The 25,676-nt window shown below is 36.6% G+C and overlaps 1 protein-coding gene across 1 annotated transcript in view; it reads right to left on the bottom strand.

Annotated features, from left to right (window-relative positions):
* LOC306875859 (histone deacetylase 4-like) overlaps positions 1-19,589 on the bottom strand; it is a 194,973-nt gene extending 175,384 nt beyond the window's left edge. Inside the window, exons 1-2 of the mRNA XM_079426607.1 lie at positions 19,447-19,589; positions 4,929-5,208 (exon numbers count right to left, since the gene is read on the bottom strand). Coding sequence (XP_079282733.1) covers positions 4,929-4,950 — 22 coding nt within the window. The 5' untranslated portion in view covers positions 4,951-5,208; positions 19,447-19,589. The remainder of the gene's footprint in view (positions 1-4,928; positions 5,209-19,446) is intronic.
* Positions 19,590-25,676: the final 6,087 nt, after the last annotated feature.

Genomic DNA, 25,676 nt, shown 5'->3' on the forward strand with positions numbered 1-25,676 from the left:
AAAACAAAGCAAAAAAGAAAAAACCTCCAATAGCACGAGGTTACTTAATGAATGGACACACTGACTGGAAGTCATGGAGACATAGTTTGGGTTTTATGGTGGAAAGAAAAATTCCCTGAAAAACCTGCCCTCTGAATGCCGAGAAGGAGATAATTACACATAATGAGACACAAAAAGCACTCAAATATCGTGATTAAACTCTGTGAAACAGGATAGCTGTTCCAGCACAAATTGGTTTAATAGTTCAAACAAATGACCGCGGGATTAGACCAAATGCAGCCACCCAACAAAATATCAGCTCAAAATAATAAGAAAAAAGACCATAGCAACAGCAAAAATAAGTTTACCCACCGTTTTATTATTGCACATAATGTGGTAAATGTTTGTAGGCCAGTAAATAAAGCCTATGACAAGCACCCCATCAGGCCAGTGGAATCCAAAATGGTAGGAATTAGTGATGCCACATAAAACTTTCAAGGAAAACATGAATCTATCACTGTACCGTGTACTCACATTTTACGAAAAACACATTATGATTCACATTTCAACCATCTAAATCTGTCCTCCCCTCATAAACAGCAGGACATATTTTCCACCTTCTCGTTTCAAATCTCTTGCAAGCAAAGAAAACAAGATAAAAAACGAATGAGTGATTGGACGTTTACAAGCACGGATTTCCGTCAATCCGAATCAATTTAATCAATCTGACAGCAGATTCCAAATGTTTACACACTACCGCTCAATAGATTTCTTTTAAATTAACATTTTTATTCATCAAGGACATATTAAATTGATCAAAAGTGAAGGTAAACATTTATAATGTTACAAAAGATTTCCATTTAAAAACATGCTTTTCTTTTGCACTTTTTCTTCAAACAATCCTGAAAAAAAAAAAAAAAAATTAGATGATAGATAGATAGATAGATAGATAGATAAATAGATAAATAGATAAATAGATAAATAGATAGATAGATAGATAGATAGATAGATAGATAGATAGATAGATAGATAGATAGATAGATAGATAGATAGATAGATAGATAGATAGAAGCACAACTGTTTTTAACACTGATAATAATAACTATTTCTTGAACAGCAAACCAGAATATTAGAATGATTTCTGAAGGATCATGGGACACTGAAGACTGGAGTAATGATACTGAAAATTCAGCTTTGCATCACAGGAATAAATTACATATTAAAATATACTGAAATAGAAAAACAAATTAATTGTGAAAATTTTCACAATATTACTGTTTTGACTTTTTGATTTAAAAAAAATGCAGTCTTGGTCAGCATGCACTACAGTTCAAATGTTTGGCGTATCTAAATGAATTCTGGTATCAGATGAAAATTGAGATTTTCTTAACATTAAAAATGACCATAGAGTGATAAGCTTATGAATCCTGTCAGGCAAAGTGAGCGATTCAGTTCACTTAAAAAGATGATTCAGTCTAACTGACATTTTACACTTTACACATTTTACACAAACATAACAATCTAGAAAAGGTCTCAGGAGGAAACTCCATACCAAAGCTTAAAGAGAAAAACATTTTGGAATGAAATTGGAAGGAATTTTTTTCTCAGTTCAGTCTTTAACCTCCAATTAAGGTCCAATTCGATGAAAAATGTGCCAATCTTTCATTGTACAGCACTGGGTTCTTTTACAAGAGAGGGCTGAGAGTTATGACTTCTCAACATCTATCCTCATAGTTTGTTCTCAGGGTTTTCAAAGTGATAATCATTTTGGGTTCCCCAATGAACCCTTCAGTGAACAGTTCTTAAAAGAACCACTTTAATAATCTAAAGAACCTTTTCCACTATAAATACAATGCAAAGGTTCCATGGACGTTAAAGGTTGTTTATGGAACCATTGGTGCCAACCTTTATTTTTAAGAGTGTATAATGCATACTGAATAAGGAGCAGGCTAAAAACAGCGATTACGAGTCTGCTGTAGGGGAGCTCAGTGCACTGGCGTTTGCATCTGGATCAAGTTGCGTTCCCCATCCGCCTGCCCTAGGGCCAACACACCATTAGTGCCAGTTGTTTGGAGCAGTAAAGCCTGCAGACTAGCAGCTCTGACGTCAGCCTGCTGGCTAAACTGGGCAGCCCATGCAACTGGGTACACAGAAAACAAAAATGTCAAACAATGGGCTCCAACACCGAGAAACGCAACAGAATGGAACAGGTTGATATTCCCGAAGGAAATCTGAACTTTGATACGGCCGGATCAAAAACATGTTTGCCAATCCAGAAGGTCTGGAGAGAAATGAAAGCACATCAAGCTGTCCACCTTCAAATGGGCCGATGAGATCGTCGAGCCTCAGGCAAAAGCTTCTGAGGTACTGAAATAAATACGAGACCAGGGATGAGCCCAGAGCGCTATTCATCGTAACTGGCAAATCAGCAATGCTTTTCATGTGGCTCCTGGGACGAGGACGGCAAGCTGACAAGCTGCTTTCGATGGCACAAGCTCCTGGACAGAGCGCAAGTGTTCACAAATGGTGTGGAATGGGATAGCTGGGAGAAAAGGTTGAGTGGAGAAAAGCACTGCTGCACCAAATGTGTGATGAGATCTGAATGAACTAGAGAAGATTCATTTTAAAAGGCGATTACCAATATGACTCTTACAAAAAAGGTTGGAAGCATATGCAAAAACACAAAAGTGTGTGTAATTTTTTCCCCCAATATTATCATACATCATATGCCAAAAACAAGGCTTAGTTTGATTTCCACAGAGATTTAAGAAAAGAGGCTCAAGTATTTTCAGTGGCCTCACCACATACAATTATTTTATAATATATATACACACGGTATAATATTTTATACAATTTTATTGTTAAAAATTTTTTTTTTTTGAGATTTATAGAATTTTTAACTAATTTAAACATACAGTTTTATATTTACATGTATAATTGTTTTTAAAGTATTTCAAATGATTTAATTTTTTCAAATTAATTAAAAAATAGTGATAATTATTTTCACATATTCTTCAACAATCAAATATTATGTATCCGTATCTGTCAAGCAAAATTGACATCCAAAGGGTCCAGTATTTCCAGCATTTACACATTTAGACAAATTTGGGAAAGTATTTGGGTAACGTTTGAAAGCTGAAATATAAATGTGTTGTACCACATTCATTGTCAGATTGACAGTAATAAATCGACAAAAGGATCATTATAGAAGCATATGACTAAAAATAGTTGTTTTTTATTTAGGCAAAATGATAAAACAAATGAACGAGACTTTGAAAATGGCTGCCGGCCAAGGCTCTGCGGCACCACCCAGCATGGTGTAAAGAGCCTGAAAACCCCAACAACCCATTAGAAAAATAACTGGAGTCTGTGTTTACAAACACACAAAAACAAATGACTACAATCAGCTTCAAATAAACCGCATTTGATGCAAAAGCCAACAAAGTTAAAAAAGATTTCAAAATAAATTCCACATTTCTATTCCGCTGCTAAGAGTGGGAATGATTTCAGATATGTGTTATGGATTTCAGTGCCACTAATACTGTGCTTTACAGACCCATTTTGCTTTTAATATCACCAAGTATTGTCCAAATGTTTCTCTGTGCAGATGTGAAGGTGGGGTCTTGAGAAGAAAGTTCACTGAGGCACACTGGGTAATGTCAACAGATGCTGAAGGAATGTGATGTGGAAGAAAATACAGAGAGTGAGATAGAGAGAGATCAGACCTTTTCTGATGAGAAACACCAGATTAAACTGGCGATCCCAGGCTGAAATTGCTCTTTCGGACCCAAAGCGGATTAGTGGACGGGATGTGTGAGAGGTGACATCAGGCCTCCAAATCTCCAATCCAGCTCAGAGAGAACAAAACCATTACATCAAGCCTGGATTAGCAAAACAGACCACCAAAGACGAAATCTTGCTCCCTCTGAGAAGATCGGGAGACAGATGACTGGCTAATGAGTGTTGTTTCTGTGATCTACTCATGCAGAGCAAAATACGGCTGTCAACATCATTACATAAAACATTCATATTTAGATTAAATCCTGTCAATAGTTCCAGTAAATATTTCAATGATTTTGAAATTTCCAGAATCATTACTCAAGTCTTCAGTGTCACATGATCCTTCAGATATCGTTCTGATTTGCTGACTTGATCTGACTAAATCTCAGACTTACACTGAAGGAGGTACCAATTCATATCATATGGCCATAATTTAGTGTATTATGATTCACAAATGTAAATCTTCAGTGTGGTTTAATCACAATGCCATCTCCATAATTTTATAACAGCAATAAGCCAGTTGCATGACAGTGATTTTACCACACAAGGCAGTTTTAGACCAAGAACAGCACTTACTCATGGCAAAATCCCTGTAACTGACCACACATGGCTCATTGCTTTACTAACCCAACGGCCGCTCACAGAATTAAGCCGTACGACTACTGAGTGATCATCTGTCTGTCGATGAAAAGAAAGCGTATGAAACTCTACGACCTTTTCCTCTGCGAACACAAAAGAGAAAATATAAGCAGAAAGAGAGTAGAAGAAAGATAAAGGAAGAGAGGGAGGCAGGGAGAAACGGCACAGCTCACTATTTTTTCCAAGAATAATCAAACTCCTCCTCGAGCTGACAGTTGGACAAGGCGGCCTTGGCAGAGTCAAGGGGACAGATATTTGAGTGTGAATCAAAAAGCTGCTCAAAAGCCTTTTCTGGCATCTCAAGGCTGATTCTCAACCCTTAAAGCCCAATCACGTGCTATTCCTGTAGCAGAGAAACACTATCCTCCTTTATCGAGAGAAACGGGTTTGTAATGGCACATATCTGGATCACAAAAGGTTTATTTACAGACAGACGTAATTGAAACCGGAGCTGATTCAACGGTGTTTATCTTGTTCAGAGAGGGGTAACCCAAGATGAAAAGCACTGAAGGGCCACGGAGAGCTCTTACCTGGGCGACTGTGGGAACTCATTGTGGCGACGGTGGCGACTTTCTCTGAAGTGACTGGCTTGATAATAAGAGGAGTGTGTCCTGGCAGATGAGGATGTGAGAAACACCTCACTGCTCCTCTGGGGCTTGTTGGCTGGTCACCATCCACTGCTGAATGGGAAGACGAGTCAAAAGAGACACGGGACAGGAAAGAAAGGACGATCTCAGAGGCTCATAGCGCCCCCTCTGGCCGTAATCCAGCTCTGTGTGTGTCGGTTCCTCTTCGCTCGATAAGAATGAACTGTCAAAAGAGCAAAAAAAAAAACAAAACCGAAATTACACACCAGCTATAATTAATGCTGTCTGCTGCCTGCATAGGCAGCATCTTAAACTGAAGTACAGCCTCTCAAGTGAGCAATTTGAAGCACTCTACATATAAACGGTGCTACATAAAAAGCACATTAGAAGACTCAACTAGCATTTGATTTCAATAAACTTTGATGTTAGCATGTAGCTAAACAATTCACTCAATACACTGAGTGTAAAAATACATAGCATACACTGTTGTTACTGTTAACAAAACTAATGAAAATAGTTTTAATTCAATTGTAGCTGAAATAAATTATGAATAGATAAAAAAAAAAAAATATTAGAAATGTTTCTTTGGTAACTAACAAAAAACTGTTTACACTGAACTACTAAAATTATTCAAACTTAGCCTAATTGAAAATAAAAATACTAACAAATACTATAATAGTATATAAACACTGAAATATAACTGAAACATACCATTTTAATTCGATTTGTTTTTGTATCATATTGACAGAATTTAAATATTTATATTCAACATTTCTCTCACTTCGTCCAATTTTTATTTACTATTTGTATAACAAAAATAGAATACAATCTCATAAGTGAATGCTTTTAAAACATTCGATATACAAAGCAACTCCGTATGCCATCCAAACAGTGCTTTCACAGGGTTTGACATGCTGTTCATTTTCAGTACTGAATGAACTGTTTTTATAATCAACATTCTCGCTCTATGTTCACCAGCTTGAATTAATTTTTGTTGCAATGCATTTTTTTGATTGGCTTCTGTGTAAAACATGCAACGCCTTAGCATTTGGTCAACTGGAATGCCTTACAATGTTCCCTACGTAGGCAGCACACTAGGTTTTTTATCAGAGCCAGATCTGAAGTGCACGTCACTCAAGTGGGCTTTTCCTGGTCAGTATACATACGTGACAAAGGCCAGAGCAGAAGGACGCCAAGACACATTTTTGACACGCAGTGGGGCGGGTGTAAACCACCCTTTACCAATCTGCCACAGTGACACATTCCCTCCCAGCCTGCCATATTTGCTGTCACAAAGTTCGACAGAACTGACAATAACCATCACATGTCAAGCAGACATAACGCAGTTCGCCCCACAATAAGTGTGTGTACATTTCTCCTTATGTCCACCTGGAACAAAGTAACCTGTCAGCATAACAACAGTATCTGGAGCAGTCTAGCACACAGCAGGACATCACAGCTTAGCCATGTTATGTAACCATAAACATCAGCTGTTCCAAGAGGAATGAAGGCTATAGAGTAAAGGAAAATCACTCAGTCTATGAGGGTGGGTTTACTCCAAAACCATGTTTCTGACAAGTAGGGCTGGGTAAAGCTAACAGGGATGGGAATCTGAGAGAATTTCCCATTTCAGGACTTTAACAATTCATTTGGAAATGTTTAAGAAGAAATCCCATCTCACTATAACTGCGCCCAACTATCCACTAAAACAAATTAAACATGGCAAACAGTAACAGCGCTCAGGTTCATATTGAGATGCACGGGATGAAAATAGTGACTTATTTTAATGAACAAGATCCAAGAACTGCAAAACCTTTGGGTGAATGAATTCTAGACTGATTCATGAGTTTGTTTTTTTTTTGGACCAATTCATTAAACAGTCTTTCATTGTGAATCGGGCACACATAAAACTAAAAAAATAAAAGAATCACCACACTCAGGGTGCGTTCACACTTGTAGTTCGGCTCTCTTGGTTTGTTTGGTCCGGACTAAAAAAGAAAATGATACATTTGGTCCTGGTCCACTTAGCGTTCACACTGGCATTTCTGGCAGCGAAACTAAAGGCATAGTCATACGTTCACAACCTGATTGGTCAGGTTGAATGACGTATATTTCATGACGGAACTTACCGAACACCCCAAACAATAGATGTGACGACAGTCACACAGAGATGCAGGATACAAATGCACACAAGATCTCAAAGCTGGATTCGACTAAGTTTGCAAAGTTCATGAAATTAAATGTTCATTAGTCATTCAAAGATTTGTTTAAATTATATTATTACACGGCTCTCTGGAATGCTTGATTCTGATTGGTCAGTTGAGACATTTGCAGGTTCGTTCTTTTCAAATAATAACCGCTCCAAAGTAATAACGCATAGCCGGTACTACTTGTATGTTTAAAATCCCTCCGCGCCAACAAAGATTACCGTTTGGCGCCATCTTGTGACAAACAGAATGTTAGTCACGTGGTACTATATCGTTTCGCGGAAGGATAAAAATGTTAATTTAAAACAAATATGCCAATAAAATGTTTCAAATTCATATTCATGTCCAGTTTTTTTTCCTTATGTGGCAAGTAGCCGTGTAATAAGCGGGATAATGTACAGGCAGCCTGTAGTTATCGCGAAATAAGCCCCTTCAGTGTGATACAAGACCCTCCGCTTCGCGTCGGGTCCTGATCACACTGTCGGGGCTTATTTTGCGATAACTACCGGCTGCCTGTACATTATCACTTACTAAACGAGAAAGCATTATAATGTTTGCCTTTCTATTACTAATAACAAAAGAAATCATAATAATACTTTTTTGCATACATTTTAATTTGTTTGTTTAACAGTTTAAACTGATTAAATTCTGTTTATTATTCTGATTCTGATTACTATACAGTCTTATCTATATTAGACAGAACTGTTAAATGACGACAGCAAACAAGAGGGAGAATGTGAGCACTGTGTGCCGTTTTCAGCGCCATAAAAATAAAAGTCCCAACTGGAACACATCAGCCAAAGAGAAAAACTAATCCATATTTGAAAAAAATGCCAAATATCGGCCGATATATCAGCCCTGGCGATATATCGGCCGACCACTAATCACAAGGTATCTTAAAGTCAACGTAAAGCATAATTTGTCATCCATTTTACTTCAAACCTTTGGGGTTGTAACATTGTTAATATTTTTGATTGACATCTTTTAGCTCACCATGGCTGCATTTATTTGATCAAAAATACAATAAAAGCAGCAATGTAATTTATTCCTGTTATGTGAAGCTGAATTTTCAGCATCATTACTCCAGTTTTCAATGTCACGTGATCTTTCAGAAATCATTCTGATATGCTAAAAAAGGATAATTTTTTCTTATCAATGCTAAACAAATGCTTTTTTTTTTTGTGGAAACGGCAATATATTTTTTAGGATTATTTGATGAATAGAGAAAAGGTTAATAGAAAATAGAAAGTTCAAAAGAACAATGTCTATTTGAAACAAATCTTTTGTATAGTTATTAGTGTCTTTACTGTAAGATTTGATTAATTTAATGCATCCTTACAACATAAAATTATCAATTTATTTAAACAAAAACTGTATAGTAGTGAACATTAGTGTATACAAAAAAATCCTGGATTGGTTTAGTTATAAACTGGCATTAAATGGAGAGTCAGGCGGTTTGAATGAGAGGTTGGAAAAGTAAGGAATTATGAAGTCAGACAAAAAGGAACGTTAGAGTTAGTTTAGGGTTTAAATCAAAATTACATTTTTATTAAAGATTATAAAGAAAAACATGCACTGGTGAAGTAAGACCAGGAACATGCATTAAAAAAAAACGGTCAATTTTAATTTCATTTTGACTTTAGCCACAAGTAATCAATAAGTGGATGCACAAGATTCATATGTCAGCAAATCAGACCACAATAAATTCTGAAAATGTATCATACAGCATATGAATAATTGGGAAGAGCACATATTTTACTTTAGTGCTGTTCTAAATTCAGTCAAACCCATTGAAAACACCAGCTGCGATGAGCGAAACCATCACACAAAACACTCAAGGGCATGCCTGGTTTACATTTACACAAGACGACTCCAAACCACACATCTATGCCCTCAAAAATCACAAATAAAAACGAGACTGCAAGTACTCGATCCCAATTAAACGTGCCAAGAAAATGTGATTTAATCTTAGCAACTCCCAAAGCTGACGTGAATTTTTCCACGCACACCAGGAAAAGGTGTTGCATCACAGGCCCCAGAATGAAGCGAAGCATAACACTCCATTAATCTGTTTGTTTCAGAGAAGCACGTCTCTGCAGAACCACACACAATCTTTACGGGACGTCTGATTTTCCAGCTTTCCTCTCAAAGAAAGTATGGCTTCTCACTGGGGCCAGGTGGCATGGATTACATGTACTGGAGGGAGTTTAGTTCCAGCTCCTCCGGCAGTCTTTTGCACTTGCTGTCATCACATGTCTCACATGGCACCGTTCCCACCCCATGAGCGTAATAAACAAAGGGAGAAAGTGGACGTGCACGGACACAGTGGATAAAGATTGCGAGTAAATGTGAGAATGCATGGGCGGAGACTTGGGCCGCAATTACATTTGTGCAAAAAAGTTGTAGGTAAAGTGAAGGAATGCCTATTTTATCAATGCATATTTGAAGAAGGAATGAGTATATGATTCTGGTTCTGATTCAGATTCAGGTTCCCTAATGATTTTTAGATTCTCAGTTCTCAGAGGGGATGAAAAACTAAACAACTTAAATTTTTTAAATGAAGTATCATTTGTAAGAGTGACATTTACTAAGATAGTTCAATAAAAAATAAGCGAAGAATCGATTCAACAAATTCAGTAAGTTATTTCATGATTCAAAACAATAACTTGATTTAACTCAATTTAAAACAAATTGATTCATTCCAGAAAAAAAACACCATAAACTTTAAAAAAAAAAATTATTTATTTAAGTGTCATTTATAACAGTAATGTCAAAATGTACTGATAATTACTATTGATATTATAATTGATATTGAATATTAAAAAAAGTTAAATGTTAATATTTGAAAGACAAAATTCTGGTCCTATTTGTGAATCTTTTGACCAAAATTCAGTGAGTCACAATTTCAAATTGCATTGTTATTCATTATTCATTCGAGTCATTTGTTTACAAATCAGACTACTTTTTTTTCCTATAAACGAAAGTATCATTGAGATACTTAATTTTATTTATAGTCAAGAAACATTTTTGTGATTCAGTGCGAGTTATTTAATTCAGTGAATGATTCAATAAAACCATTCTGTTTGTTTGAACAGTGCAAAGCAGAAATTACACACAAATTACACACTTCGCCTTTAAAAGCTGCCAAAGAAAGCCACTTCTCCAACATCATTTGCAGTGGTGTCCGTCTACATGAGGCGTAATGTTTTCCTGAGAGCGTTTAATGGAGTGAGCTTCCTCCCTGACCCGAACTGAACACTACAGCTCAGTCACTTATTCCCTCACGCCTCAGAGATCGCTGACCGACCACATTCGTCCCAAACCACAAATGGCCCCGGCAGCAAGACCAGCGCGACCGTGTGAACCGCAGTGACGCAGGGTTGACTTCAGGGAAACCCCTGATGTAAAGTCAAAGTAGCATTTGAAGAACCGCAAGGAAAGAGACGTTTTCCACCCCGAGCAGCTCTGCTATTCTCAGCTCAGACCTATTTTAGTAAAGGGGCTTCTCTTGAATTTACATCATGTACAAGCGTGTCAAAACACGTTAACTGCACTTCATCGCAAGAGGTCAGACATCGTCTGGGAAAACTGTATTAACTTGTGCGTTAAATTTAGGCACTGCCATCCATGATATGCCTTGTAGGCTGATTTGAAGATGATTATTGCTTTAGATTCCCCTCCATAGCATGCATGTAAGCGTTCATCTTTCCAAACGGCTGGTTTCTACGCTCTGTGGCCATCACACTATGTTTGTTATTTCAGTCATGTTGCTCACGTACTAAAACAATATGAGTCCTACTTCTCAGGTGTCAGAGGCGTCTTCAAACGCAGACATACATGGATGAAAAAACGTCTGATAAATGACAAGATAATGCACACACAAATGATTCAAATGAAACATATCTATCTAAAAAGGGTTTCTGATGTATGTTGAAAGTGCTGTTAGGTTGGGTTGATACTAAAATGCTGGCTTTGATATTTAGATCAAGTCTGAAGTTTAATAAAAGTTTAAGTAATAAAAATATTACAGCCTCAACTATAATATAAAAAAAAAAGACTACAAAAAAAATGCAGATTGCAAAAAAAAAAAAAAATTGCACATTGTCTGTCGTCATATAAATAAAATATTAAAAAATAGATATGAAAATGCATAAAAAATATAAATATCATGAATATCATCATATCTTTCTACAATATTATATTATAAACTGTTATAAAAATTATGGCAATTGCCAGGAAAAGAAGAAAAAGTGCACAATTTCTATTAAATAAACATAATTATGAAATGTAACAATTAAAATATCAAATCACCATGGTCTGAAGAAATATGGTCAAAACAGCCACAACTAAAATATTATTTTTTAAATTATATGAAAATTACTGTAATTGCCATAATATATATATAATAAAAATAGATAATATACTGTATATAAAAATAAATACAAATATTATAATTTCATTCTTTCTACAGTATTATTTATATATATATATATATATATATATATATATATATATATATATATATATATATATATATATATATATACACACACACATTTCCTTGTCAAATAAATAAATAAAATATATATAAATAAAAAAATATAGATTTAGATCATGTAAATTAAAAAAATATATATAAATAAATGTGTCTGTGCCAACAGCCTCATGGTTAGTGCGCCAACATACAGCATAACTGCGCTCAAGGAGACCCGAGTTCGATTCCCATCTCGAGGTGGGGTCTGAACCTGCCCCCCTCTCTCTCTGCGCAATGCTTTCCTGTCACCTCTCTACTGTCCTGACCCAATAAAAGCAGAAATTGAGTAAATATACAAAGTGGACATGTTTATTTAAATTCAGAAATTTTATGAACTTCATATCTGCTAATAATAAACTGATATATCACTATTAAGGTGCTCCAGCTCTCTAGACATAAGACATGGCATTTAAAATCCCTTATTCCAGGTTTTCCATGATCACGGGATCCCTTCAATACGTAACAACTGTAACGAGACGTGTTAAACAAAGACATTTAATAATTGGAATGCTGGCCTAGTTTGAAGTAAAACTGTGTCAAGAAAGCGGGGCGCAATGCTAACAGATAGCTCCAGGACCAAAATCAGCCAAAGTCGGTCAAGCGTCCACTGACCCCGACTGCTCATGTCTGGGGGTGCAGATTTAACCTGGGGGAAAGAGAAGACACATATATACCCTCAGCAACATTTTGGTCTTACATCATCCTGTCTGGGACAAAAAAAGTGAGACACGGCCAACCAGCCGTCTAGGGTGACCATCACTGAGGAGCAGATCTGATCCAAGCTGACAGGCCCGAAGAGAAAACCCACGCTATCCAATATGACAGAACACAGCCTGTGTTTGTATAATAGTTGCCGCTGCTCGCTCATGTACGCTACACGAGCAGGCCAAATATAATAGCAGTTAGCCATTACGCAGCACTGAAGGAGCTAATGAATGTTTAAAAGCAACTGTGCTTTGACCATTTACTCTGAATGAGTCAAAGCTGAGAACCAACATAGAAAGCAAAGCCTTTGGGAAGGCGGTTCCACGACTGACCATAAACATCTCTTTTTCCCAATGTCTTTGCCTCAGCTAAACCCCAGCTAAAGCTCTTTGTGTCACATTCCATTAAAAACTACAATGTTGCTCAACTTTTGAGGGAACCGTGTTGGAAAGGAACTCATCTACTCGCTAACAGGCAATGATTTTCAGTTGGGTTTCTAGCCAGGGCTGACGTGGTAAATGGTGTTGTGTGCCATTAAATTCACTCTTATGCCACTATGCCCAAATGTTTCATTAAGGAACTCGCTCAGTCGCTGACGTCTTGGTTTGGCAAAGTAAACTAGTGCAAGACGTGTTAAAAAAAAATGGGTTGGTGAGCAACAGATTGCATATGTTTAAACCAGTGATTTGGTGCAGTAGGTGTTCATTAAAGGAATTAGATCAGCCCAAAATGAAAATTCTGTCATTATTTACTCACCGTCATGTCGTTCCAAATCCGTAAGCTATTTTTTGTGTGGAACACATGAGGAAAACGTTAAACGCAACTAGCTGTCATTAGGGTTATTAGTATTGAATACAATTTATAGCAATATTCTCAGTATTTCTCAGAGGGTAGACTTTAAGTATAACTCGTTTGAAGTTATGGTGCTGCGTATAGCATTATCTAGAGAAACACGTGTTAGTGATGTTTGTACTGGCTACTGTATACAGGCCACCAGGGCACCACACAGACTTTATTAAAGAATTTGCTGATTTTCTATCCGAGTTAGTACTGGCTGCAGATAAAGTCTTAATTGTTGGCGATTTTAATATCTATGTCGATAATAAAAAGATGCATTAGGATCAGCATTCATAGACATTCTCAACTCTATTGGGGTTAGACAACACGTTCATCGTTATTCAATAATGAAATGCCTTTAACTGAAAATTAAAAGAAATAAAAGTATACTGTTTTGGATTTGGAATGACAGAGTAAATGATCATTTATAATGTTTTGGGTGAACTACCCCTCTAACAGTGTTTAACTATTCTATCTTGGAGCTTAACAGCGATGGTCACAATGAATTGTTAGAAGAACTTCACCTTTTGCAGAAAAAGAACAAAGGTAGAAACTCACAGGTTTGGGACAACTTGAGAGTGAATAAATGATGACTGTTTTTGTTTTAAGGTGAACTATGCCTTTAAACAGTCCGATGAGCATCAGTTGAGCAGCAAGAATTCAACATCTCCAGTTCCATACAGGCCTGTTGTGTTTTCAGATAAACAGAGAGCAGGAAATGAGCCTTGTGACTGTGTGCCTGCCTGGACTTTATGAGGGGGAAAACAATCATCACTCACTCTCTCACCGCGGTCATTCACTTTCCCTCGGTTGTTGTCTGCGTCCTCCGCTCGGTCTGCCAGCCTAGCGGAGCGTTATAACTGTTTCATGAGCTGACAAAGGCCAAAAGGGTCACAGTTAGGTGACAATGAGGTTCATATCACCTTGACTGATGCGCTGCCCACAAACACTCAGTTTTCATTAAACTCATCACATAAACAGACAAGCTTTTCATTAGTGCAATCTTGGGTTTTGGACGAACACGGATTGCCAAATGAACCCAAGCCTCGCCAAGTTCTGCCAGAGCACAATGGAAAACCATTTAAGCAAACCAAAAGCGACACAGACACTAAATGATTCCACGACAGCATTCAAACCACTCATTCTAATATCCAAAAATCAAAAGTGTGTCATTATTTACTCATCCTCATGTCATCCCAAACAAATTTCTTTTTTCTGTTAAGCATAAAACATTAAGATTTGAAGCATATTCTTATTGCTCTACAGTCTGCACTTTTCCATATAACAAAAGTGATGATGGAATTATCAACACAAACCAAACACCACCATAAAACAAGTCTTATATGCATGATTTGGGGACAAAAAACTAATTTTGATTTTACGGATTAAAAAAAAAAAAGTTATTGCGATTAAAATAAATAAATAAAATAAAATTTGGCCAAAATATTTGTAATCATAAATCAACAATAATTATAATAATAATTATTATTATTATTATTGGTTGTTCTTACTAAATAGAATATTAAAATAAGGGTTAGTGCAGTATGTTTAAAGTGTAAAAAGAAGTGTTTTAAAAAAAGAAAGAGTATTTAAATTGGAATAGTTCACCAAAAATAAATATTTTGTCATCATTTACTGAGCCTTATCTTCAATTAAATCATTTGATAAAAGCCATAATCGCGGGATGTTTCTTTCATATAATAAAAGTGAATGGGGACAAGGGGCTGTCAAGCTCCAAAAAGGCACTACAAAAGCAACATAATAGCAGTCCAAATCAATCTAGCACTATATCCCAGCCTTCTGAAGGCACATGAACACATTACGTGAGGAACAGACTGAACTGAAGTCATTATTCACTGAATTGTTGCTTGTCAGTCAGTCACCATTCACAGTATGGAAAAAGAGGAGATGCACATTGTTATAAATATCTCATTTAGCACTCCACAGAAAAACAAAATCACAGAGGTTTGGAAAAACACAAGGGTGTATACAAAATGACAAAATATTCATTTTTGTGTGAACTAATCCTTTAAGTAGTTAAGTATGCAGAGACACAGCAGACAACACGAGGCCTCAGGGACATTAAGACAATCCTCTAAATAACACTGCTTGTGACAAACATCCAATTTTCCAGTTAGGGGACAACCTTTCTATGGATCGGCAGTCATACTTGTCATCTGTCCAGCCGCATTTACCACCTACAGTTACGCCCCGTCTCCTGTTATCGCTTTTCCTCGCTAAGCATCATGTAAGAGCGGCTGGAGCCAAATTCTCCCTCTCTTTCCTCTTCAGCCACAGATGCGGCAAACGGTGCAATCTGCCAGTCTCCATGAGTCATCCAGCACTGTTAATTGTGTACCCTAAGGAGTAGACTTGATTAGCGAGGGTCTCAAACTGATTTAAATTGTTATTTCTGACTATATAAAGCGTGGGCCTAAACATTGCCATTTAGTCACATTCACTAAGCGCCGTCGTTACTCAGAATACTACTTTGCCAAATCACACAGACTGGATCTGTGGACAGAGAGACACAGATAGGATAAATGATGCTGTATGCGTTTCAAGGGGAAGGGGTGTTGTATAATTAATTGCTCAATCATAGATGAGTCACCATGGGTTGACTAGAATGTCAATCAGTGTGGCAAGCATACAACTAAACTGCTAGCACAAGAACAGAGGTGCAAACTAACCGTCAAAGCCATTAATGGAAGCATAGATCAAACACGCAGCACCGTAAGTTTGGGGTCTGTAAGTTTTGCTCACCAACACTGCATTTATTTGATTAAAAATACAGTAATACTGTAAAATATTATTACTATTTAAAATAAATGTTTTTATTTGAGTATATCTTATAATGTAATTCATTCCTGTGACAGAAAAGCTGAATTTTCAGCATCATTAGCTTCATATGATCCTTCAGAAATTATTATAATAGGCCAATTTGCTGCCCAAGAAACATTTCCTGTTATTATCAATGTTGAAAAGAGTTATGCTGCTTAATGTTTGTAGATACCATGATAATGAATTCTTATATGAATAGAAAGTTCAAAAGAACAGCATTTATTTATTTGTGTGTGTGTGTCGTATTGTAACAATTTAACACATCCTTGCTGTATAAAAGTATTAATTTCTTTTAAAAAAAACTCCAAACTTTTGAACATTCACACTTTACCCAAATATCCAAAAAAAGAAAGAAATGACTTATATTTGGTAATACAGAAACATCCTTTAATCTATCATTTTTAGGACCATCACTTTTTTGCATTTCTATATGCTTTTGCTTTTTTTTTTTTTCATTTGGCCATTTTTTGTAGACCTAATTCTTAATAATGATTCTCATCAGATTATCATCAGTGTAATAGAATGATTTGATTTGAGTCAGCAAATATAAAGCCATCATATTCCTTTATTTTTTTGCATTACAATAATGAGAATGTATGAAATATTTTTTTTACCGTGAGAGCTGAGGGGAAAATAGCTTTACATTACATTCAATCCAAGCAGCTGAGTCCATCTTTAAGAATCGGCTAAAAACACATCTCTTCCATCTTTATTTGACCCTAGCACTCTCTATTCTAATTCTATTACTCAAAAAAACAAATGCCCCGACTTGCACTCTCTTCATTTACTAACTGCTTGTTTGCTTTAAAAAAAAAAAAAACTAACACTAGCTTCTCGATTCTTTTTGTATTCTATCCATTTGTTTCTTTTTATTTATTACACAATGAACAAAGAGCAAAACATGCCTCTAACACTAGCTAATGTCACAAAGCAGAAAATCTTAACAGACTTTTAAAAAGCTTCATTTTCGTCAAACAGTATAATATTTATCATTTCTTTCATTCATTCCTGGGGTGAAATGAGACCCTTGACATGAAGAAAAAAAAAGAAAAGAAATGTTAAAAAGTGCTATATAAAACACAAAACCCCAAACATGGTGTGCACATTATTTTTTTCGTTTGCTCGCAGAAGTCAAAAAGTGCATAACAGGGGTCGTGCAAGACTGGATTAACTCTCTGCTGCCAAGTTCTCAGAAAGCTGCTTTGACCTTCTTCCTGTGGGGCCTGGAATTTACAAGGTCTGAGCGCCGGTCCTTGAGAGCCGGAATGTGGAAAGACGAGCGAGCTTCCTACAGGCTGTGATTAAAGCCTGGATTTATATGCCTGTGCATGATGCCACATGTTAAAGCTTCAACCACCAGCGACCATGTGTGACAGCTGCTCAGACCGACAGCATGATATAACCACCAGCGGGCAACACAGTCGTCATGACTCAGCTCAGAATATGAAAACAGCCGAGGCAACTTGTCAACCCTCATGTTCTGTTTGATCGTTTGCGTCAAGACAAGACACAAAAACTACATTTAACCCTATCGTAATACACCCTAACAACTTTTAATCTCAGGAAAATAACTTTTCTAACATTCTCTAATTAATGTATACAAGGAAAGAGCACATTCCTGCCTGTTGTTTATTGAGTACAAGCAGAAAAAAATATTACTATAATCTCACCCTCATTTCTGAAAAGAGAATGGCTACTTTGTGATTCAATATTACCTGCTTTAATTAAGTGAGTTGACCATTTAAAAAAAAAAAAAATCATGAAAGGAAAGGTTTATTTCAAAATTAATATTATTATTTTAAAATATAAAGCATTGTGGTTGCAGGTACCCCAAACGTAAAGAAACTACAGCCAATCTCAAACAAAAAGGTCTGTGAACTAGAGAAGAACGCTACTTGGAAAAGCAACAAGATCCTACAAAAGGAAATCTATGATTACTGAAATAAATAAATAAATGCATGCATACATATATATATATATATATATATATATATATACACATCTCAAAATGAAAATACCTACCCTCAGGCCATCCAAGATCTAGATGAGTTTGTTTCTAAATCAGAATAGATTTGGAGAACTTTAGCATTACATCAAATGCTCACCACTGGAGTGAATGGGTGCCGTCAGAATTAGAGTCCAAACTACTGATAAAAATGTCACAATAATCTACGACGTGTGTTCAGTCCATCAATTGACATTTTGTGAAGTGAAAACCTGCATGTTTGTAGTAAACAAATCCATCATAAAGGCATTTTAAAACCATTACTTCCGGCCAAAATACAAGTCCATAATGCATAACACTTCCTCCAGTCCTCCTGACATGTTTGTTTAGAACTGGTTTGGATTGTTTTCACTTGTAAATAGTGTTTGATCTGTGCATATTTCTCCCGTTTCAGACTTTTTCACTGGAGAAAGCAGTATTGTGGATTTGTATTTTAACCAGAACAACTTCCATGGTTCCTACCTTAATGTTGAATTTGTTTATTACAAACATACAGCTTTTTGCTTGACAAGTTGTTAACTGATGGACTGGAGTGGTGTGGATTATTGTGATGTTTTTATCAGCTGTTTGGACTCTCATTCTGACGGCACCCATTCACTGCACAGGATCCATTGGTGAGCAAGTCATGCTAAATTTCTCCAAATTTGCTCACGTGAGAAAATAAACTCATCTACATGTGGGTGAGCAAATGTTCATTTTAAGGTGAAATGGCCCAAACGCTGCTTATTTGTTGGAACTCTACACTCTACAGTATGCATCTTATATAATGTTCAACCAGAAGTTTCAACGATGTAACATCTGTTTATCTAATACTGTACAAATTAATAATTTATGGTGCACAAAACTACCAAATCCTAAAAAATGACCCTGGTAATGAAAACTGACATACTGATGGTCAAACTGTGTCGAGCAAATAGGTTAACAAGCTGTAGTTTATCATGATTTTAATAATTTAAAACATTCTTTTACTGACAGGATCTTTTAAAATATCACTTTAAAAATCTAATTTTCAAAAGTGCACATTTTATGGAATTACAATTACATAGTCCAGCCCAGAATGCCTTAATTATAACCTAAAATGTGTTCATCTATCTTGGATTCTCCTTAACCTGCAGGTATGAAGAAAACGCATAAAATGAAACTACAGCGAGACGAGAGTTATGATTCAACACACACACACACACACACACACACACACACACACACACACACACACACACACACACACACACACTGTTTTGATTGTTTCATCTGATCGCCCACAAGTTTCTTTCTCTTACTGAAGCGATCAGTGCATTTAAGGATAAAATCACTGGAGAACGCATCGCTCACCTCTCCGCAGCTCCGCCGTGATCGGACGCAACGCTCCGCACTTTATTCCCGTTGGAGAGCGCGCCAACGACGGATCCACTCGCCGACGGATTCCGCCATACTGGATTGTGGCGAGCGGATCACGTGTCGAGTCCCCGGCGCATGTCCTCCAGAGGCGGGCGCTCGCAGTGAGTCGAGCCCGCCGTCTTCATGTTCTCACTTGGGATGCGAAGAACTGAACGATTCCGATTCCTTAACAGTGCCACTGATGATTCTATTGAGGAACAACTATTTGAAATAAGAAATGGAGTTCTTGTATAGGCCAATTGCAGTCCTTTGTATTATTAGCCTGTACAGATTTCAACATATATCAACAAATAGGAAATAAATCTAGCTAATTATTTCAAAATGGATGTCGTGACTTTTTAAAGGCGACATAAATACAATAACTGGTCCGAACTATAATGTTAAAAAAAAAAACTATGATATTTCATTTGTTCATTTTGATCGCCTACAACAAAACTCATATTGTGTATCGTTAACTACATCAACAACCATTCACCTGAATTCACGAACCTTCAATATAGCCTAGCAATTGTTCTTTTGAATCGGACATGACAATAATTATTCGGTAAATGGATTAAATTCATTCAAGAACTTCAAGGTGATTTGTGTTTTTTCATTCACTAAAAAGAATCGACTCATACGAGTCATTTATTCAAGATTCGAACCATTCTGTTGATGCTGTTTTTTTGTTTTTTTTGATTCACTAAAAAGAACCGATTCTTACGAGTCATTGATTCGGTAATCTAACTACACTTGTCGCCCTGTAGATTCAATAAATTCACTAAAAAATAAACATGAAATAACCTTTATTGTTAATACACAAACATAGGCTAAATAAAAAAACTAATATTTGTTCTTTGAATTGTACTGGGTGCCTAGGCCTAGCTATTATCATGCAACACCTGGAAATAATTTAAGAATTTAAAAATTATGATTTCAAGACTTGCATTCAATTATTAAGGGGTTCCTTAAAAGGTTTGATGAAATTGGACACTGGAAAAGTCATGGGGATTTTTACAGTCTTTAAAAAATAATGGAAATTTATATATGGCTGCAAATGCAGCTTGCGCAAACAAATAAATCTCTATTAATGGCTTGCACGGTTTTCACTTTTTATGTTGCATGAATACTACTTTTTGTAGTAGCCTATTAATTTGACTATTTTTGGCTGAATTATTGAAGTTTTATAAAGATCACCAAACATATCTTAAAAAGCCTAGGTCAATAGTCCAAATATTTGATACATGCTGTACACTTATATGTGAAATCTCTCTTTCTTTCTTTCTGTCTTACACACACACATCTGTTCTCAGCTGAATGTGCCTGATAGTGCTTGACCGTCATGTGAATGTAAAGCGATGTTGTGGTGGCCGCTGTTTCTCAGGTTGCCCCGTCTAATACTCTGAGGACTATAGAGTTTCATTCAGTACAGAGATCCACTGATCATTTAGATTGTCTTGTATTGTACATGATGCCAAGCAAATGGGCCCTTTTGTGTCCTAATCCTCACGTATACATGTTTTTTCCCCTATAGAACACAATTGGACAGCTCTTTTATATTCAATGAGGATTTATAGTGACCACATCTGCCAAGCTCTAAATAGGCACATAAGTGAAGTGAAGTGACATACAGCCAAGTGGTGACCCATACTCAGAATTCGTGCTCTGCATTAAACCCATCCAAAGTCCAAACACACACCGTGAACACACACCCGGAGCAGTGGGCAGCCATTTATGCTGCGGCGCCCGGGGAGCAGTTTGGGGTTCGGTGCCTTGCTCAAGGGCACCTCAGTCGTGGTATTGAGGGTGGAAAGAGCGCTGGACATTCACTCCCCCCACCTACAATCCCTGCCGGCCCGAGACTCGAACCCGCAACCTTTGGATTACAGTCTACTTAATATTTATGAACAGCTTTTAATAAATAAATAATAGCCTTGTTTTCAGGCCCTATTTTCATTTTATTTATAAAGCACAAATGCACACAACATTTTGCACTCTGCTGTACCCATTTTAGTCTTTCTTTTATTTTTTGTGTACTTAAAATCGTATATATTTAATATTTTTGTTATTCATTTCAGGCCCTATTTTGTACCCTGTTCATGTAAAATGCCTAGAATTATAAATAGTATTAGATTCTAGATGAGCCTTAATAAAATATGCAGATTGTGTTATTCCTTTGGCTGTAACGCTTGCTCAGAGCGAGCTGTTTGGCAGAATGATCGGCTGCAGTTTGCACATGAGTGTCCTGTGTTTAGCAACTGAATTTCAAGCCATTACACCTGGCTCGGTGACAATAATTATCACTTCCAAGCAAATGTAACTAACCTAATTACTGTCTACAGAGTTGTCAAGCTTCAAAAGCTGAACATGAAAACAAAAACAAGAGGGCAAATTAGCTCAATTAGATGCCAAGAGGAAAAAACACTGTGCTGTTGTTATGATACGAGTTATTTTTCACTTCTTTATGGCTTTCTTCTTTTCATCTTTTCTCTGTTCTATATCAGAACTACAATCACACTCGACCACAGAAGAAAACATTCTGTAGAAAACTGATAAAAACAGAATATTTCTACTGATAAAGCCAACCAGATGCTTCTGTGATGACAATCAGCCGTGCACTTTTCTGTTGATGGAGGGAAAACACAACGAGTCTTATGGAGGTTTTTGATCCACTAAAGTCATCCACTGGATCTGCGTCTCTCCATTAACAGCACTTTTAACTGTTCATGATGCTTTGAGGTAGCTAATGTTGAGCAGCATAACTGAGGTTTGGAAACACTTACTGTGGTCACTCCATTGTCTAGCGGTGCCATCGGAATAGAGCTTCATTTCTGTGGTATTAATGCAAAAGAAAATATTACAAAGGCCATTGTGAGAACAAAACATTTCTTGTGCCATTTAAAGGAATAGTTCAACCGAAAATGGACTTTGTCATCATTTACTCGCCATGTTGTTCTGCCCCCGTAATTTCTTCCATAAAATGATACAGCAGTCCGAACGGTTATTTTCCACACAACGACGAATCATTGTGACCGCAACTTTCAAGCTCCAAAGATGACAAAACGCAACACCACAGTATTCTGAAAATAGTCAATACAACTTGTGCACTATATTCCAAGTCTTTTAAAGCTGTTATTCATTGATAATCTTGCTTGTGTTCAGTTCAAAAACAGTAAAAAAATAAAAAGTGTCATTTAAAGGGCCGCTCACACAGAGACACAGGCAGTGGAATGAAGAAAAAGCACAAGGGCATGAAAAGTTGAACTTTTTTTAACTTGTGCCATGTTTTTAGAATGCCATAACGTGCAAGACACTGTAAAAGACGTGAGTGCAATGGTCAAACACATCCATCTAGCAAATTTACATTTACAACGGGAAATGTTGTTTTGAAATGTTTCCTATCAGGGTTGCCAGGTTTTCACAACAAAACCTGCACAATTGCTACTCAAAACTAGCCCAATTGCATTTTGAGGGGTAAAACACACATTACCCTGGTAAAATTCGCATTCCAGGGGCTAAATGTCACGTTATGGGGGTCGCTTCAACCCACGGACATGAAAAACAACCCATGGCAACAGCGTTAAAGTAGCCCAATTCTGTGGGAAAACGGCAAACTTGGCAACACTGTCTCCTATGCTCACCAAGGCTGCATTTATCTGATCAAAAATATGGCAAAGACAAGTGATATTTTGGAATATTATTAGAATTGAAAATAACTATTTTCTATTTGTATATATTTTCAAATGTAATTTATTCCTGTGAAACAAAGCTGAATTTTCAGTATCATTACTCCAGTCTTCAGGGTCACATGATCCTTCAGAAATCATTCTAATATGCTGACTGTCTGCTCAAGAACTATTCGTATTATTATCAATGTTAACTTTAAGAACAAAACCACATTACAAAACACATTACAAATCCTGACGCTGTATTTTTCCCCCAACTTGCGCGTCAATTCACTCAGAAAACAAAATTATCTCACCTAAAGTGTCTCTGCTGTTTTCTGCACTATGTGCTCGAGCTCTCCAGGCAGTAATTAGATTACAGTGAATCCAGGAATTTGTTTACATTCAGAAATGAGTCTGTCACTTCTTTTAACTGCACGCTGCACTTTTGGGGCCCGTCTGCCATTTGTCACTGTAATTAACCAGAGAGACTGAACTCCGAGCATGTACAACACATTATGTACCTTGCGCCTGAGCAGGGAGGAGAAGCTCAGACATTCCCTCGATTAATAACACCGGATGTGGGAGCTTCAGACTGATGAATCTCTGATCCAGTAAATGTCAGTGTTATGCAGAGGAGCCACATCACAGACGCCAACGGCTTTTTAGCGTCTGACCACATAGGTCACCGGAGATGGCGGGCGGGGGTTTGCAGGAGAAACGCATGCACTGGGTGGAACGAGCTGATAAACCGCTGTCTGTGCCACACTATTTATCTCTGCTTTGCAGGGGGTATACAAACCCCATTATATACTGTGTTCATTGTGGACAAATTCATAGTTTCAGCTGACAGACTGTAAGCTTTCGTTGAAGAATTGCTCATTGATCAGTCTATTTGTAAGTTGTAGAGATCAGAGGTGGTTAAAGCCCAGGTGAGGGGAAGTTTTTAATCTGGTACAGTTTAATATTTCACCATAAATAGATATAGACACTATGAGCTGACAGCAATAATACTAGTAAATAGAATGGTTAATAAAGTTCATCCAGACTAACCTTGAATGCTGGCTTGACAAAATCTTGTCTGAAAGTTTGTGTCTTGAAGGCGTTTTCCAAGTTTTTCCTAGATACAGAGATAGACATGAGAAGTCATATGAATTTGACTGTTAAATAGAAGAAATTACAAAACCTACACGTACAGGAAAAGTCAAACACTGATATGATACAACGTGATACAAATTATTACAAGTTACCATGAAAGTGATAGATAGACAGTTGTTTTGTTATGAGTGGACAGATAGATAGATATAACTTAAGTTTTTACAGTTTGTTGACTTTGCGAAGCCACATCACAAGAGAGGACGTGTGCATATCTGGGTCGTCGTTTCGTCTCTGGATGTATAAAGGCCGTTTTTGTCTCTTCTAAGCCATTCCCAAAAAGAGAGGTAATTCTTTTGGAAACGGACATCTATTAAGCCCTCAACAATGTGCAATGCACGAGAAGCTGAATCCCCGACCATCAACACGTTCTGATGTTGGACGAGGGATCTCTTCAAGCTTTCATCTCATCTGTGCTGTTCCTGGTGGCAGTGCTGAAAGCTCCTCAGGGACGGCTTGCTGCCAGCTATTTCTGTGGCGTGCCGGGCTCTGCTGTTTGTTTGTTCTACACATCTGACAAACCGAATCCCGTCTCCCACAGGTTTCTCTTATATAAGGAAAACCAATTAGTGCAGACACTCCTAACAGGATGTGAACAGGACTGTCCCAACATTAAGCTGTGGGCTAGACATCTGATAAAGGATACAGACTAATACTGGCCTCATTAATAAAAAGTCGGAGTACATTTACATAATTAGATTGCATAATTCAATTTTTTCCAGTCTTTTTGTGCGAGGGAGCACTGAACAGCAATGGTTTATGAATATGCAAGAGACATCCCAGCTAACAATAATGCTTTAAGAATGTTTCTGTTTTTCTAATGTTTTCATGAAGTTATTAAAATGCTGTTTCTGATTGTTCTGTATAAATTCCAAACATATTCCAGATTTAAAAAAAAGTTTTAACAATGTTTTTTTTTTGTTGTTATATCAACATTCTGAAAAAAATTAACTCAAAATTAAATAAAAAAACTATTTTTAAAAAATGCAAATGATTCAACCAAAAACTCTACTGTGTTTAATAAACTTTATGAAGTTACTGTTGATACATTCTAGCTAAAAAACAATGTCTTAAGAACGTTCTCCTAACTTTCTAATGAAGTTATGAAAACACTATTTCTGAGTGTTCTGTTTAAGTTCCAAACATCCAGATGTTTTATTGTTTTAAGAATATTTATCTTTGGTTAAATCAATATTCTGGAAAAAAACAACAACTAAAAACGAATTAAAAAAATAAAATAAAATAAACATTAAATAAAATGAGTTTTATTTAATAACTTGTGGTGTAACCAAATAATCATGTAAATATTAAATATGAATTATATTAAAAATAATGATTTATATACAGTATTTATATATTATATAT

This window comes from Barbus barbus, assembly GCF_936440315.1.
Source record: "Barbus barbus genome assembly, chromosome: 10".
Lineage (NCBI taxonomy): Eukaryota > Metazoa > Chordata > Actinopteri > Cypriniformes > Cyprinidae > Barbus > Barbus barbus.